This window comes from Eurosta solidaginis, chromosome 5 (genome assembly GCF_040869045.1).
Source record: "Eurosta solidaginis isolate ZX-2024a chromosome 5, ASM4086904v1, whole genome shotgun sequence".
In the NCBI taxonomy this organism is placed as follows: domain Eukaryota; kingdom Metazoa; phylum Arthropoda; class Insecta; order Diptera; family Tephritidae; genus Eurosta; species Eurosta solidaginis.
Window position 1 is genome coordinate 253,984,219 of NC_090323.1, and position 17,697 is coordinate 254,001,915.

Genomic DNA, 17,697 nt, shown 5'->3' on the forward strand with positions numbered 1-17,697 from the left:
GGTTGAAGATGTCCGCGTAATTATACATATTCGTTTTTATGTATATGTGTTTGGTTAAAAAAATGTGAATTGTGTGACTTGAAAAATTATGTTTTGTCTGTTTATATAAACTTTCGTTTATAAATACCTAAATCATCATAGTCGTATGATATAACTAAGATAGAAAATGCAAAATGTCGCCATAATGCTAAATAAATTTAGTATAATGATATATAAGAATTGTACTTAAAACGTATTATCAGTGTGTATGATATAATGGAGGAGCTACAAAACGGAAATTACCCAAAACGGTGCATGATATAACGGAACTATAGAAATCACACATATATTAAAAAAATGTAAAAGTTTATAAGAAATTAACTGAGTGGCTAGTTATGGACAACGTTTAATAGAAAGTATAATTGAAATAAAATAAATGACTTTTGCCAAACAAATACATTAATCATTTTATAAAAAATAAACTTATTAAAAAAAAAAACAGAGGATTGCAAAACAAAGAAAACACATCAATTATAAAAACTTAACATCTGACAACTCATACTGTTTTTGATTACCCTGGCCATACGGGTGGATTGCTCGACCATACAAATTGAAAACAAAAAAAAAATCTATCTATATATATATGTATCCTCTTTGAATGTACTTTTTCCCCGGGAATTCGTATAAGGGAGGGCCTTTCACACTGTTTGTACTAGAAAATCCTTTAAATTTAAATATTTTAACACTTTCTAAACTTATCTGAATTTTTGTTTTGTTTTCATATTTTTGGTGTCTTAACCTAACCAACTGAAAAATATTTAAAGGCTATGGTGCAACTAGAGCAAATGTGGGGTTTTTGGGAGTGACACCTTTATAACTTCGTGTTCTAATAGTAAGTGTAGCCTACATATAAGTTATTTATAACAGAAAACGGTTCGCTTGATAACAGCTCTGATTTTGATACAGATGTTTTTTTGACATTCCAAAATTATGCACGGTACAAATTTATCTTTTGCGTCGCAGTTTGAGCAAGTATTTATTTCGTGCAAATTATAAATTTTAAGTGCATAAATTCTAAAAAAAGCATGATATAAATTATTAATTTGCAAATAATGGCGAAAAGAAGTCGACATTCTCATCGCAGCAATGCGAATACACGATACTTTGAAAAAGGTGAGAAGGTACTCTGCTACGAGCCAGATCCAACAAAGGCGAAAGTGTTATACGACTCAAAGGTGCGCAAACATTTTGCAGTTGTGCAGTATACATATATACACGTCTATACCTAGATATATATATATCTATATGCATACAAAAGTGTTGCTTTTAATTGTTTTGTGTTTTTCACTATTTTATATATTTTCAAAGCTAGTGTATGTACTAAAAAGTTTTCGTTTTCATTAATGAAAAAATTGCGTAATAGATTTTAGGTACATATGATACGAAAGACAAGCGTGGTCGAAAACTTACACAATATAAAATACATTTCCAAGGGTGGAGTAGTTCGTGGGATCGGAAAGTAAATGCAGATTTTGTTCTAAAGGATACAGAAGAAAACCGACAACTGCAAAGGGATTTGGCTGAAAAGGCACAATTGCAGATGTAAGTTGCGTTTGTGTGTATATGAGAAAAATTTATCATAGTATTAATAAAATAAGTTTTAATTTATTCTTTTATTTAGTAATGCATTTTTATATCGGAAAGAGCGTAGCATTAATAAGAAAAAGCAAATTAAATCATTAGTGCCTAGCGACGATGGTACAACAGCTGCAGGGGGTAATACAACAAACGCCGATCTACAACCATCGCCCCACTTTCGTGCACGCGGTTCATCAGAAGATAATTTTAGCTCAAGTAGCACACTTGAAAGACAAGAAGATTGTTCAATGAAGGACGGTTCGTATTAGATTTATAAACATTTTAAGCATAACTTAGCATAGTTTCGATGTATAACTAAAATTCACCTTTAGAATGTGAGAGCGAATCATGTTGCAGTTCAGTGGAAAGTTTTCCAGAAGAAGAACGTGTTTTACTACGCATAAGTGAACGATTGCGCCAATATCTAGAATATGACCATGATATGATTGTTAAGTATTGCAAACAACATGCACTGCCAGCACGTATACCCGTAGTAGCTATATTAGAAAATTTTGTAAAACATAGCGTTATAAAATTAGTATTCTCTGCAACACAAGTAGAAAGTACGCGGCGCCGCACAACACAGCAGCGTACTAATAAAAAAGAACATGAATTTGATAAACTTGTAGCAACGTAAGTCAATCACCTTGTTCTTAATTTTGTTAAAAGTTCAAATACTATTAATTTTCTTTCTACAGTGTTAGCTTACTTAAAGAAGTCGCGGATGGCTTACGAATTTATTTCGATTTTACTATAGCTGATTATTTGCTATATAAAGAGGAAAAAGAATATGCCTTGTCATATTTATCTGAGGATAGTCTTAAAAACTTCACTTATGTAGAAATACCTGGTCTGACACCCGACTTTCTTAATCCCACCAAAAATGAGATTGATACCAGCGGCGCCGGTGTTGAAAATTTTAATGAAATTCCTTCAACAGAACCTGTTTCGAGTACGCCTGTAATTAATGAAGAGCCACAAAAACGTAAATCACGTCTGCATCGTAGCGATGATTGTGAAATGACTTTGGAAAGTTGTTTAGAGAATTGCCTATCTAGTATTGCAAGTACCAGTTCTGGTGCATCAACGCCTTTACACTCTGCTGTTGGTGGTAGTGGTGGGCCATCTGGTATTCATGGTTTAAAATCGTTACAACCAATAGCGTTAAATATTCCACCGCAAACTAAAGAATTTTTACAAAGTGTTTTATCTTGGCATTTGTTGCCAACAAATGCGCCACCAGCGCCATCAATGATATTTGGCGCTCCACATTTGGCTAGATTGATTGGTAAGCATATTTATTTGAACATAAAATACGAAAATGATGGGTGTGGATGTGGCATAACCGGGCCGTACGGAATGAGTATCCCACAAACATTACTAACCAAACCGCGATTTTCGAACATAGAGGAACAAAAGGGTTACAAGAAAAAGATTCCAGAGATATCATCGGCATCGGCCCGAATGAAGTGTTTTTAGCGAGTTAAGCGCCAAAAATTTTTCGGAGACTGTCGCCAACATGGCAGCTCTTTACCGGATGAGGATCCAGGTCTTGATATCCTGGAATTGAATTCATTGAAGCTTCTTGGTTGATTTTATAGTATCCGCACAACTGCCAAGTTCAACATACCTCGCTTTATGTACCAGCTGACGTGAATAAAATGTACGTTTCTTGTTGCTCTTTTCAGAACCCTTCTGAAAGTAGCCGTACTGATGTCGGAACGGTTTGATGTGACCACGTCGAACCTTCTTCCTAATCCCCTCAACAGATTTAGATTCATTTAGTTGATCGCTAACATTTCGAGATTATTCTGTTATAATTTTCGACTTCTTTTATAATTTCAGTATTTTTTTTCGGGACTATTTTCGGCATTGTTTTGTAAAGGCTGCACTGGACTGCACCATTGCTGTTTCAATCTTCTACAAAAATTATCTTCTCCAGCACCAGGTTAAAGAAATCGTACGATATTGAGCCGCCCTGTCTGAAGCCCCTTTTGGTTTCGAATAGCTCGAAGAGGTTCTTTGTTGTAGTTGTTGTAGCAAAGTTTCGCCCCACCTAATAGCTGCGACCGATCACAAATTGTCATCAATATCCTCTAACGGCAGTCCAAGGAAACTTGCTTTTTCGACAGGGGTGGACCATAATGAAAGGGGTGTTAAAGGCGTTGGTTCCAAATTACAATTTAAGAGATGGTTGGTGTCATGTCGGGACATATTGCAAGCGGGGCATACATTTTGTATTTCGGGGTTGATTCTGGATATGTAAAAGTTTAACCTGTTACAGTATCCAGAACAAAGTTGAGCCAGAGTGACTCGCGTTACCCTGGGGAGTATGCGTTCCTCTTCCGCAAGTTTTGGGTACTGTTCCCTGAGTACTAGATTCACCGGGCAATTCCCGGCATAAAGGTCCGACGACTGTTTGTGGAGTTCAGCAAGGACCTGCTTGTGTTTTTTTGCTTCATACGGCTGAGTTCTCAGGTGCCGTATTTCCTCAAAATGCTTACGGAGATGACTCCTTAAGCCCTAGGCGGTGCTGGCTCATGTTGTTGTTGTTGTTGTAGCAATCCTCGCCCCATCTAATAGCCGCGACCGATCACAAATTGTCATCAATATCCTCTAACGGGAGTCCAAGGAAACTTGCCGTTTCAACAGGGGCGGACCATAAGGAAAGGGGTGTTAGAGGCGTTGGTTCCACATTACAATTGAAGAGATGGTTGGTGTCATGTGGGGACACATTGCAAGCGGGGCATACATTTTGTATGTCGGGGTTGATTCTGGATAGGTAAGAGTTTAACCTGTTACAGTATCCAGAACAAAGTTGAGCAAGAGTGACACGCGTTTCCCTGGGGAGTATGCGTTCCTCTTCCGCAAGTTTTGGATAATTTTCGTTAATTACTGGATTCACCGGGCAATTCCCGGCATAAAGGTCCGACGCCTGTTTATAGAGTTCACCAAGGACCTGCTTGTGTTTTTTCACTTCATACGGCTGAGTTCTCAGGTGCCGTATTTCTTCAAAATGCTTACGGAGATGGCTCATCAATCAGATGTCTGTTGGGAAGCCCAGGTTTCTGGGTATTCAACAAGAACTGTTTGGTTGCATCTCATTTCTCTCCCTGATGGGGAGTATTCTCGCCTCATTATGTAGATGGTGTTCTGGGGACATAAGAAGACAGCCAGTGCGGTTCTGAGCGCAGTATTTTGGCAGGCCTGTAGCTTCTTCCAGTGGGTGGTTTTTAGGCTTGGCGACCATATAGGGGACGCGTAGCACGCAAACGTCTGGCCAATTGCTTTGTATGTGGTATTAAGCGTTACTTTGTCTTTTCCCCAAGTACTGCCAGCAAGGGATTTGAAGATTTTATTTGAATGAATTTCTGAATTTTCCGAGCAATTGCGGCTGCGTGCTCACCAAAATGTAGATCCTGATCAAACGTCACACCCAAGATTTTGGTGTGTAGGACAGTCGATAGCGTAGTGCCATCGACGTGGATGTTCAAAATGGTCGACATTTGGGACGTCCAAGTTGTAAATAAGGTCGCGGATGATTTAGTCGGTGATAATGCCAGGTTTCGCGAGGCGAAAAAACTGGAGAGATCAGAGAGGAAGCCGTTTATTCTGTTGCAAAGCTCATCGATCTTTAGGCCCGGGCCTGTGGCCATTATTGTGCAGTCATCGGCGTAAGAAACGATAGTAACTCCTTCTGGTGGCGAAGGTAGTTTTGATATGTAAAAATTAAACAAAAGTGGGGATAGGACACCACCCTGTGGCACCCCATGTTTAATTCTTCTTGGATTTGATATTTCGTTTCTGAATTGCAGCGATGCCTGCCGACCACCCGGATAATTTGCGGTCCAGCTTTTAAGACATGGGGGAAGGGTAGACCCTTCCAAGTCTTGCAGTAACGTGCCATGGTTGACCGTATCAAAAGCTTTTGATAGGTCTAGCGCTACGAGTACTGTTCTATGGTGGGGCTTCTGATTTAAATAAAAAAAAAAAAAACCACAATTTATCTGGGTGCTAATGGCATTTAGCGCGGTGGTGGTGCTATGGAGTTTTCTAAAGCCATGCTGATGACAGGCTAGCTGCAAATTTGCTTTGAAGTAGGGGAGCAAAATGGCTTCAAGCGTCTTGGCTACTGGCGAGCATTTTTTCGCATCCGACAGCACTTTGTCGCTAAAGGCGATGGAAACTTTGTCATTGTGCCTAGACGGATTCGATAGGGACTTTATAGTGGACCAAAGTTTACCTACACCGGCAGAGAGGTTACAACCGCTTAGGTGCTCCTCCCATTTCGCCCGCTTGTGTTCATCCACAAGCAATCTGATGCGTTGGTTTACATCCCTTATTTGGGGGTCGCCGGGATCGAGCTGTCTTATAAGGTCACGTTCTCTCGCTAAACTTGCGGCCTCTGCCGGGAAGTGAGGCCGAATTTCGGGAATTCTACCGGCGGGAATGAAACGAGCCGAGGCGGATTCAATGACCTTGCGGAAAGCACGCTCCCCTTGGCGGGCATCAGTTGGGATAGGGAGGGCAGCAAAGCGGTTGTCTGTAAAGGATTTGTATTCGTCCCACTTTCCTTTTTTAAAGTTAATGAAAGTGCGTTTTTCTGCGACGATGAAGTCGGCGAGACGCTCGAGCGAAATAAGTATAGGTAGGTGGTCGGATGCCAATGTTACTATCGGCTGCCAGTTGACGCAGTTTACGAGTTCTGCGCTCACGATTGAAATATCCGGCGAACTGTGACAGCTTCCTACCATACGTGTGGGGGCGTCTCCGTTTATAGTGCAGAACGTCGTTTCTTCTATTTGATCCGCTAACATCTCACCCCTACTGTCCACCCGCAAGTTTGAATGCCATAGATCGTGATGGGCATTGAAATCGCCTAAGATAATGCGATTGTTTCCAGTGAGTACGCCGCTGATATCAGGGCGGTATCCACTGGGGCAACAGGTGACAGGAGGGATGTAGTTGTTGATGATTTCTAGATTTGCATCGCCCGACCGGACAGATAATCCTTGACGTTCTAAGACACTGTCCCTGCGGTCGATGTCGGGATCAAATATATGATATTGCACAGTGTGGTGTATGATAAACGCGAGTCCGCCTCCATTTCCGCTCTCGCGATCTTTTCTGTTGACATTATACCCAGAACAGGTCTGCAATGCAGATCTTGCTGTGAGTTTAGTCTCTTGAATCGCAGCAATGCGGATGTTGTGCCGCTTCATGAAGTCGACTATCTGCGCGATCTTTCCAGTTAATCCATTACAGTTTAACTGCAGAATTCTGAAGTGCATAGGGGGAGACGTCGTCACTCTGGGAGTAATTGCTGTTGAGGCCCTACGACTAGACGTCCTTGGGTAGGCATTGGGGTACCCGGTGTATTTGGGTATGCGGCCTGGCAACATGGAGCAATGAAACCCGTCTGGTGGTTGCCGTCGCGGAGACCAGAACATCTAGGAAAGTGGCACCGTCCATGGCAGGAGCTGCATTGGGCGGATGTCGCAAACGTATATATTCTGTGCTGGCAAACGGTTCAAAGGGAGGTAGGGACTAAGAGTCTTGTTCCCTGACCTACACAATTGCTGCCGGAAAAGAGGGGGGAAGAAGACGGGGGCAGGGGCTGATGCTCGGCATTGCTCCCGACTCTACTACGGAGATTGTAGGTATGAGTGGGAGCAGCCGTGTGAGTTGGTGGCGCCGTGGGGCGCGAGCAACAGCGGGTACTTGTTGTGGCTTGCTGAGCAGCGGGGCTGCTGGAAGGTAGCAGAGGGGGAGGGCGCTAAGGCGCAGACTACGGGACGTCCTAGGACGTGAACAACAAGGAGCCACAAAAGATTTATAGAAGTTACGTGGACGTCTGGTTTTGGGGTCTGGCCCAGAACAACCTGTCGGATGCAACTATCCCTTATACGAGACACACTGACGAGTTTGACCGCACTAAAAAGATTCTTTTCCGGCAGACGCAGCAAACCCAATTCTCAGGACCGGGGTCAGGAGACGGACCCGGATTGGGTTCGATACCTTCCCGGAGCAAGAGAATATGGAGCAGTCCCGCTGCAAGGAGCTGCTGGGAGGATGAAAATTTGTGGGAAGGACGCAACAAATTAAATGGGGTTACACTGAAATTGCAGTCCTTGGTCGGGAAAAATCCCGAGTCGCTCCGGTACATAGAACCGACGGCCTTGGGAAGCGTCGAAGAGGTTCTTCCCATTCCTTACTGGGATGATAGTGTTACTCAAAGTCATTTGCGAAACCTTGTCAGCATAGCAGAGAACTACAGTTTGGACAAAGCAACGCCATACCCGCTGTCAGTTATTATTTATATACTTTTAATTTGGAAACATGTTAAAATGAATATTCCAAACCCATATCTTGAATTATAAGTTTTTCTTTGCTTTATAGTGAAATTGCCTGAATTTTTAAACGCCTCATCAATGAGCGATGATAAATTGAAAGTTTTACTACAACATTTGGATACATTCGTAAAGTGAGTTGATACTTAATTTAAAACAAATTAAACATTTTCAACATACAGCATTTCTCCCGCCCTGTAGTTATCTTGAAGCCCGCAAAGAATGGTTTAATGAGGATAATTATGCGCGCTCGAACACAACGCGCAAACGTGCAAGTTCTAGCGAAAATGTTAAACCGAATATGTGCACGGAGAGCGTAAAAAGTACGCTTGAATCAAATGCATCCACACAAGCAGCTGACACAATAGAAACAATTTCAACGGCGACAACGCCCACAGCAGCAACAACAACAGCTACTACTGCAACAACAGCAGCTGCAGTAATAGCAACGTAATTGAAAATCACCATACAAAAGCATATTTGTAATTAAACTAAAACTAAATAATAATATACACAAAAAATGATGTATGTAAATTAAGAAACAAGTTTTATTGTTTTTATAAATTTATTTTTACAAAATTTTGTATCTTAACAATGAAATATAATTTAAATTTTTAATTTTAAAGCTTTTACATTTAATTCACGTTTAAAGACATGTGTGTTATTGTTTTTTATTTTTATTTTATTTTTTATCTCATTTTCACTTACCACCAGACTTTTGCACACACTTGCATACACATATCGTTGCATATGTATGTATGTATGTACATAACTACAGTCTTGTTGCTATTTGTGAAGAAAAAGCATTTGTGAAATATTGCTTAAAAAATTAATATAAACACGAAATGGTTTTTGTTGCTTTGTTTTTTGTTTATATTACAATACGAAGATTGCAATTGAGCTAATGGCTAATAAGAGCTTAAATATTAGTAAGTAAAATGGCTTGGTTTCGTTAATATATTTATTATTCAGCTTATATTAATAACTTAGCAAACGTATTTTATTTTTGTTTTAATAAGCCTTTCATAATAGAAAGAAATTTATTCGACGAACGCTTGCGACTTTTTTGGTGAAAACTTTTTTTGTTTTCATGCTGTTTTGTTATTGTTTTTGTAGTATGTATAAAGATATTTTGAGATATGTGTGTGAGTTTAGATTAAAAAATATATACTACATACATATAAATTAAACAAAAAATCATTAAAATAAAAAACAAAAATTGAAAAATATTTAAAAAATCATAAAAAATATAATAATTTAAAAATAAAAAAGGAATACAAAAAAATATATAAAAATAAAACAATTTGAAAAACTTCAAATTACAAAAGTTGTTCTAAAACAAAAGTAAACAAAAGATAAAAGTGATGAAAAAAAAAATAAACAATAATATAAAAAATTACTAAGAAATACTTAAGCAAAGTAAATAAAAAGTAATTCAAAAATTTAAGAAAGAAACTAAAATAATAATTACAGTCGGGCTTCCATTATCCGTGATCCGGTTAACCGGTAACCCCGATTAACCGTGAAGGCCAAAGATCAGGCTATTGTTTTTTCTTTGCAGTGTTTTCAAATTGTTTGCTTCGATTAACCGTGATTACCTCTATTATCCGTCTAAAATTGTGTTTGTGTTAATAGCACGTCACTGTTGGTGAATATGTACATATGTATGTATAATAAACATGAAAACGTGGAATTCCCTTGTTTGACGATGAGCTAGAAGCATTTACAAGTTATTATTGTAGTTTAATTCTGAAATTTGAGAAGTGCGGGTGGTTAGATCTAAATATATTTAGTATGTCACCGTTACCAGTGGTAAAAAGAAAAAGAAACGTTTTAAATATTGAAGATAAAGTAAAAATAATTAACGAGCATTTGAAAAATAATGTGAGTGTTAAAATGATAGCTCAAAAATACGAAGTTGGGATGCAGACCGTTTATAACATTTTAAAAAGCAAAGACAAGCTTTTAAAGTTTTGTGCAGAGAGTGATTCGGTGGTTGGATTTCGTAACCGAAAAACTTTAAAGACAGCTGAAAAACCAAAAGTAGATTTGGCACTTTACGAATGGTTCAGACAAGAGCGTTTTAAAGGCACTCCAATTACAGGACTGATGATAAGAAGGCTAGAAATATATAATAAGGCTAAAATATACCACACAAAACTAAACATTGATTCTGAGTGTGAATACTCCAACGGGTGGTTGCAAAATTTTAAGAATAGGCATGGAATAAAAAGACTTCATGCTGAAGGAGAAAAATCTTCAGCAGACTATGTAAGTGCCACAATGTTTGTAGAACAATTAAATGAATTGATATCAACGGAAAATTTTACCAGTGAGCAAATTTATAATGCGGACGAGACAGGCCTTTTTTGGAAGTGTTTTCCCGAGAGCAGTTTGGTTTGTCATAATGAAAGATTCATAGATGGACATAAGGTGCCAAAAGAAACCACTTCAGTTTACGCTAATGCTGCTGGTACACACAAGTGCAAAGCTTTAGTTATTGGTAAAAGTGCTCGTCCAAGAGCTCTAACAAATGTATACGACCTTCCCGTAATTTATAAGGCCAATTCAAAAGCATGGGTAACGCAAACAATATTTTTAGAATGGTTTACCAAAAACTTTGTGCCAGAGGTAAAAGAGCATCTTAAGAAAATCGGTCTTACGGATGATAGCAAAATCCTTCTGTTATTGGACAACTGCCCGGCACATCCAGACGTTCACGATTTTAAGGCTAAAAACGTTATTGTAAAATATTTGTCGCCGAATTGTACGTCCTTGATCCAACCGATGGATCAGGGTGTAATATGGAGTCTTAAATGCCATTATCGTAAAACTATAGTGCAAAAACTAGTCTCGTCAAATAATAAAGATTTTAAAAAAGAATTTAATATAAAGAAAGCCCTGTGGTCCATTGATAATGCTTGAGACGCTGTTACTTCTGAAGTTTTGAAGAACGCTTGGAATAATTTGTTATGCCCAGATAAAGAAGGTGCGTAGGCATATTTTTATAATTTTATAAAATATTTTCATGCAAAAATTCATTTTTTAATTTTAATTAATCATCGATTTTTGTTATAGGTATGGACATATCGAATACGCACGTGAATGTGGCACAAATGATCAATATTACGGATGACTTTACCACAGAGGATATAGAGACATGGCTGAAATGTAATGAAAATGCCTCCCAATTTGCTGTTTTGTCAGATGAAGAAATTATAAGCATGTCAAACAGTAACTCGGATGAACCTGAGCGAGACAATGGATTGGAATACACTGATGAAGACGATGTAATTGTTTCAGAAACCACTTTAAAAGAAGCGATAGGGGCATCAAGCACATTGCTGAATTTCCTGGATATCCCTGGTTGTCCCGGAATTACAGAGAAGGTTAAATTCAAGTTTATCGCATACAAGAAAAACTTATAAAAGAAACTTATAAATTGAAAAATATTAGACAAACAACATTGCATGACTTTTTTTTAAGAAATTGTATTCTTTTTTTGCTTGAAGTCATTTTTTTGCCTCATGTTTTCAGTAGAAAACTTCATGTATACATACATTTTATTTAATATAAAATGTACATAATTTTGTTGAATTAATTTTTTTAATGTAAATATGTATGTACACCAATGTTCACTTGTTAAATAATAAAAATATTAAAAAAACTATAATCAAAATTGTTATTCCATTAACCGTGAAAATCGATTATCCGTAATGCTTCTGGTCCCGACCATCACAGATAATCAAGGCCCGACTGTAAAAGTAAAAATAAAAAAATTTAATAAAAAAAAAAAAAATGTGTACAAGTTACATGAAAGCAAAATAATAAAAAAAAGCAAATTTATTTTATTTTAAGTTAAAAATAAAAATCTTTACATAAACCTTTAAAATTAATTTAACAGTAGCTTAAGGTGCTCGCTCAGCCTGACGGACTCACATTTAGCAAATGACTGCCCGTATCCGTAACACCCTCTTAAAACTTCGAAATTCGATAATTATTTGTTATTTGGGTACACGGAAAGTACTCGGTTCGGCTTCGTCCGAAATAGCAGATGGTTGGTTTGGTTTGACTTTGAAAACAATCTTAATTGAGATCTAACAAAAGGAAATAAAAGAAATGTATAAAAGCGCTGGAAAAAATATAAATAACAATTAATTAAAAAAAAAAAATAAAAAAAAAAATATACAAAAAGGAAATAAAAGAGCTTTTTAAAATTCTATTTTCAAATAAAAAAATATTTTATTTTATTCTTTTCGAAACTCCTTTTACCACATATTCAATTCAAAGAAGAAAATATATTTAAAAGTTGCACTGTGCTCGGGTTTAGTTTCAAAGTTGTGCTTTACAAATTCGATATACGCGGACGGCTTAAGAGTAGGGCATATAAAAATATACATATGTATTTACATATTTATGTATGTATGTAAATATTAGACCGCATCGAGAAAATACTTAAAAGTTTTTCGTACACGCAAAATTTTGAAATCCATCCCCCTATTGCAAGTGTGGATCGTCTTAATAATGGATACAAATTAATCTATATACATCGAAAAGCTAAAAATTATATAAAATCTGTATCTTATAAAATAACTATAATGGTCTAAAAATTTGGCGATTAATTTCCACAGTAAAAAAATTAAAAGGAAACGATGGGGTCGACAAATAATCGGTTCTCTTTCGGCTGACACTCGCAATAGAGGTGTTAGTTTCTAAAAACGTATTTTTTTCTGGTCGCCGTTTTAAATTTTCCATTACATATTTGTATCAATTAACTAAAGCTAAAAGTTTGAAAAGAACACAAAAAATACGATTTTGGGCAATCTCGGGTGACTATGTTTGACAAGCGAACATAAAAAATTCGCGGAAGTCATAACTTAAGATTGGACTACAAATATAAATGAAAATTTAAAAAGTCGATGACCAGATCTTTTTCTAAAATTGACTTTTAATATTTTGAGAATTGCCAGCAGAAATTCTTTTTTCGATTTCGTTTTAATGGACGTTAACATACATATGTATATATGTATATGCCAAATATATAATTTTAAGTGTTATCTAAAGTCTTGTAGGAAAAATACAACGACGGTATAGTTATCATTTACATATTTTTTTTGTATAAATACGTATGTACATTAGGGTGTAGTGAAATGAAAAAAACTTTTTTTTAAAAAAACAGAAGCGATGTTCAATTTGAAAATTGTCTAGAATAAAACAGGGGGACTATTTTTTACTCCCATTAATTCTTATTCAGTTCTTTATAAGCCTTTCTTTTTTATGTAAAACTTGTTGTCTTTTTTTGGTTTTTGGTTTTGGTTATTGGTAATGTAAAGTATTTATGAGCTACAAACTTCAATCTCGAATAAAAAAATAACCGTTTTTTCTTTCCACCCTAATGTATTCACATACGTATTGTGTCTTATATGCTAATTTTTCATGCTTTGCAGCAACTGTAACAACGTACTCATATTAAATATATATTTATAAACACATTAGGGTTGTTCTTTTAAATCAAATAAACGACTTTTTCCAATCTTAGTCTTTCAAAAAATAACACCAAGCTGAAAAATCCTATATTATTCGAGACGTTTAAGGGGCATGGCACAGGGGTAAAAATGAAGATGGTGACTAAAAAATTAATGTTTTTTCTAACCTCAAAAATCGTTAATACGAGAGTAGATGTTAACACATACAAATAAATTTTGACTCCTGTTCAAGAACCCTTAACCGTTTGAAGACGTAGACGTGAGACTGGTAAAATTCGTTTATTTGATTTATAAGAACAGCCCTAAAATACAGACAACATTTTCTATAAATATTTTGATAAGTTCACGTCCTATATACATACATATATGTATATATATTGTATGTATTTATTTATTATTATTTTTTATTTAAAGAAAATCAAATTGGCGAACTTATCAACCGCCCCTTGTAAATGCACCCATACCCATTGTATGTAATATTTTATTATTTTTGCATACTTTTCAATTTTAAGATATGAAAGATTTCCAGGTGTATATTCTTGCATTTTCTTTTTATATAGATTTTTCGTACCTGTTAATGTACATTCGGGGTGGTCATATTTCGTTTTAAATTAATAAGAAATTGCGTTTGCTTAAAGACCCCTATTTATAACTAAACGCACTTTAAGTGCCCAGTTTGGACTGCAAAATCTGTAAAAGCGCGGATGGTGTTCAATAACAATTCGTGGCGATCCCACGCATTAACATCTATAGAGATTGAGGTCGGTTTGAAAAAAAAGTACATTACTGGTGGCAGGAAATGTAAAGTTAACGCTAATTTAAGTATGGTACGTGGTCTTTTCGTAAAATAATTTAGAAGTGGAATAACCTACCTAACTTTAAACTCTGTCGATTATTTAGAACAACTTAATCGTTCATTCGCTTTTTGAACAACCGTGCTTTCATTGACACATCCTTTTATATTCATTCTTGGATTTGCGTCGGGGTACGGCATTGTACTAGTACATTCTCTTATTCGCTGCACTATGCTCATATATGCGCAAAGTTCGTACAGCTCATCTCAAACTTTCTTCGATACACGTCGTTTGCAGCCCTGGCGGGACCATAAATCTTCTGTCATCATATCTTTTCCTGACCGCGTCTGTGATTCCGAGCTGTACATCAAGACGATTTAGAACCTTCCAAAGAAAGATCTGCCCGACACTTTTTCATTATGATCATGCAGCTTAGATTAACTGTTTTTTTATATCATGGGACTTGAGTCATAAGTAGTCAGCGTATCTGTATTGCTCTTTCCGATGATATTAGACAATTCACCAGACAACAGAAATCCTTGGTATACAACTCGAAACCACTTTCAGTTAGTCTAACTACATGTATAATGAAAGGAGTGCAGCACCCTGCACAAAGTTGCCTTATTTAGAATGAGAATCTCTAAGCCATATTGCAAAATACGAATGTCCCTAATTTACTCATACTTATGTACGGAAATACTACATACCCAGTAGTAAGCATACCTCCATTCCTATCTCTCCTATTTAGTTCTCTTGGTAGCACTTGACGCAGTTGGCCTCATAAAGCTACTTATACCGCGGCTGCTCGAACTACTTCGCGTGCTGCTATTCGCGCGAGGATGCGTCGTCGTTTGCGGTGTGGTGGCAATGGCCTGTTGTGACATGGTCGCTTTGACTAGAACTGCACTGCGTGCAATATTAGGTCGTGTCGGTGTGCTGTTTGTTTGATTTTCTTTGAAACTCGCACTACCCAAATGCACAGATCGCTGCCCGCTACCACTTCCAGCTACTTTGCGTACCACAACTATATGTTGTCCTATGCTGGACCCACTACTGCTGCTTCGACTAGCTGGAACGGGTGCACGGTAATGGCTTGCGGATGTACCTGCACTCAGGCGATTGTGCGGTGGCGTATTGTTTTGCGTTGTAAGTGGACGTTTGCTGGGTGATGAGTCAACAGAGACCGTTTGTAACGGCGACTTACTCACCACAATTGGCATGCGACGTACTGTATTGGTAGAAACAGCGCTATTAATGGACGAACGTGATGAACGCAGACTATTGCGTGAACTACTGCGCTCCACATCGCGACGAACTGTATGTATGGGTGAGGAATTGACACTTTGTACTGTGTCTTGCTGATGACTCAATGGACGACGCATGGAATGTGAACGTTTCGCTGCATTGTTAGTAGCAGCAGTATATACAGAGGATGGAGTAGCCGTCCCCGTCAAAGTAGATGTGCGGAAAGATCGATTGCGGTCGACTGACGTAGGGTTTGTTGTAGGACGGCGTGATGGAATTTGGTGTGCGTATGTGGCTTGAGGTTTCTGTGGGAGCGTGTTGCGTAACTTGGAAATTTGTAAACGATCTGCTAGTCGGGTGGTGCTGTGCTTTGTTAAAGTGTTGCTGGATTTTGGCGTCGTGTTGGTAGTGGTCATTAATGTTGCTCTGCTTGCCTGTGGTGTGACAAGTTCGGTGACACCATTGCATGATGAATTTGTGCTCTCCTTACCCTGCGATGGTGTATCCGATACCAGACTTTGTGTTTCTTCGAAACCTTCGTCGTTGAGTTCATGTGAAGAAAATTTAATAACGGCAGTGCCGGGTGTGCTGTTTGTCGCGCTTTGTGAAGTTGCATTGGTTATGTGCGCATTGATTATATCACGTGGCGGACTCCATATGCGTTCTGGTGTGTTTGTAGGTGATTTGAGATTTCGTATAGCTTCTTGTACGTCCTCCTGATTGATGGAACTAATATGACGTCCAACTTTTTCTAATTTTGTTATTGTTCGTCCAGCTGTTGCAGATTTCGTCGTGGATGTTGGTGCTTCATCTAAGGCAGCATATTTTTCTGTTGGTGTGATCGCGTTTTTGATCGCAGGTTTTTCTTGTATTTTACCATTAAGCCTCTCCATATCACCGGCACTTGACGATTGTCTGACATTATTCCGTTCGCTTGTGTCTTTGTTGGCAGATAAAAGTTCTTCATTGCCACTGCTGTAATCTGTTGGACGTTTGTAGCGTCTCGTACGCCTGGTCGCCGAGTATCGATCAAAGTAGCCTGGTATATCTTGATCGTTCACATTGTTCACGTTGCTCTGCGGGTCGGAATGTTGGGTACTACTGTGCTTTTCCAAATAATTTATTGTGACTAATGTCTTATTTGGTGTGCTGACAATCCGCCTGGTTACTGGCGGCGTCTCTATATTGTCTGCATCAATGTCTTTGCGACTATACGTCTCATTGTGATTTTTGTGCTCATTGTCGGAGTTTAATATGTTTTCTCTGGTGCGCGGACTACTTCTTGATGCACTAAGCGGAGTTTCAGGGTTTTCTTCATTGACTTTGGTATCGCTATTTGTTATCGTTAGTGCCGCACTTCCAGTAGGCGAAGTTTGCGATTTTAAAACTTCTAATCTTCCCTTTGTGACATTATCTGCGCTCTTGTCCAGGTCTTTGGTGGTTGCTTTGGGTATGTATAAATGCAAAGAATCACTTCCGTCTCGTGTTTCCAATTGTTTTATATAAGACCTACGTCGATCTTCTTCGTCGATAGACTTCAGCGACGGCGTATGCTTCTCTGCATTCTCCAGTGAACGCTGTCTTCTATACTCCCGCAGCTCCTCAGCTGTTGTCAAATGATCATCTATGCAGGGCGGACTCATTTTCGTTTTCTCCTTGTCGATTTCTGTATGTTCATTGTTACGTGGTCCTTTGCGCCAATGTGGTTTATCTCTTGCGTTACTGACATCTGAAAGAGATATTAAAATTAAAAAAACAAGGAAAAAGGGTTCAGAGCAAATAAAATGTTTAAGTTGAGTTAAGTGGTAGTCACCCTGGCATGCGGCAGGGGAAGCACCCTTGGACAGAACGAAAGTCCAATATTATATAACAGTGACATAAGCTATAGCTATTTAGAGAATTCATGCGTTCCGAGGATACAGTTTCGAATAAGAGGATAAAGTTTCAAATAAGATACAAGTGCACCGAGACCGAAACATATTCGTCTAGTACTGGCAATAGTTGAATCCACCTTGTTATCCCCTGCTGCAGAAGAAAGGGTTTTCCAGAGTATTAAAATATATCTCATGGACCCCCATGGGCGAATATTTTCGGCAAAGCCCCAACTAATAATTTCTGGTGATGTTCGCCCTGCCCATCTATACAACAGCAGACCTTAGATGGCCAGCGGATCTATTTGTAATGCAGTCAAATTGCGTGAAATCA

The 17,697-nt window shown here is 38.0% G+C and overlaps 2 protein-coding genes across 3 annotated transcripts in view; one reads left to right on the forward strand and one right to left on the reverse strand.

The window, feature by feature from the left end:
- The first annotated feature begins 932 nt into the window (after positions 1-932).
- Positions 933-8,800, forward strand: msl-3 (male-specific lethal 3). 2 transcript variants are annotated; one of them, XM_067789858.1, is made up of 7 exons: positions 933-1,214; positions 1,403-1,581; positions 1,661-1,875; positions 1,950-2,250; positions 2,316-2,905; positions 8,017-8,101; positions 8,169-8,800. In XM_067789858.1, the coding sequence occupies exons 1-7, from the start codon at positions 1,092-1,094 to the stop codon at positions 8,419-8,421; spliced, it is 1,746 nt and encodes a 581-aa protein (XP_067645959.1). In that variant the 5' UTR covers positions 933-1,091; the 3' UTR covers positions 8,422-8,800. The 2 variants fall into 2 exon arrangements, with proteins under 2 accessions (XP_067645959.1, XP_067645960.1); XM_067789859.1 differs by having other exon boundaries at positions 952-1,152.
- The window catches only part of form3 (formin 3), a 192,732-nt gene continuing 183,523 nt past the window's right edge, over positions 8,489-17,697 (reverse strand). The window contains 1 exon segment of the mRNA XM_067789857.1: positions 8,489-17,221. Coding sequence (XP_067645958.1) covers positions 14,988-17,221 — 2,234 coding nt within the window. The 3' untranslated portion in view covers positions 8,489-14,987.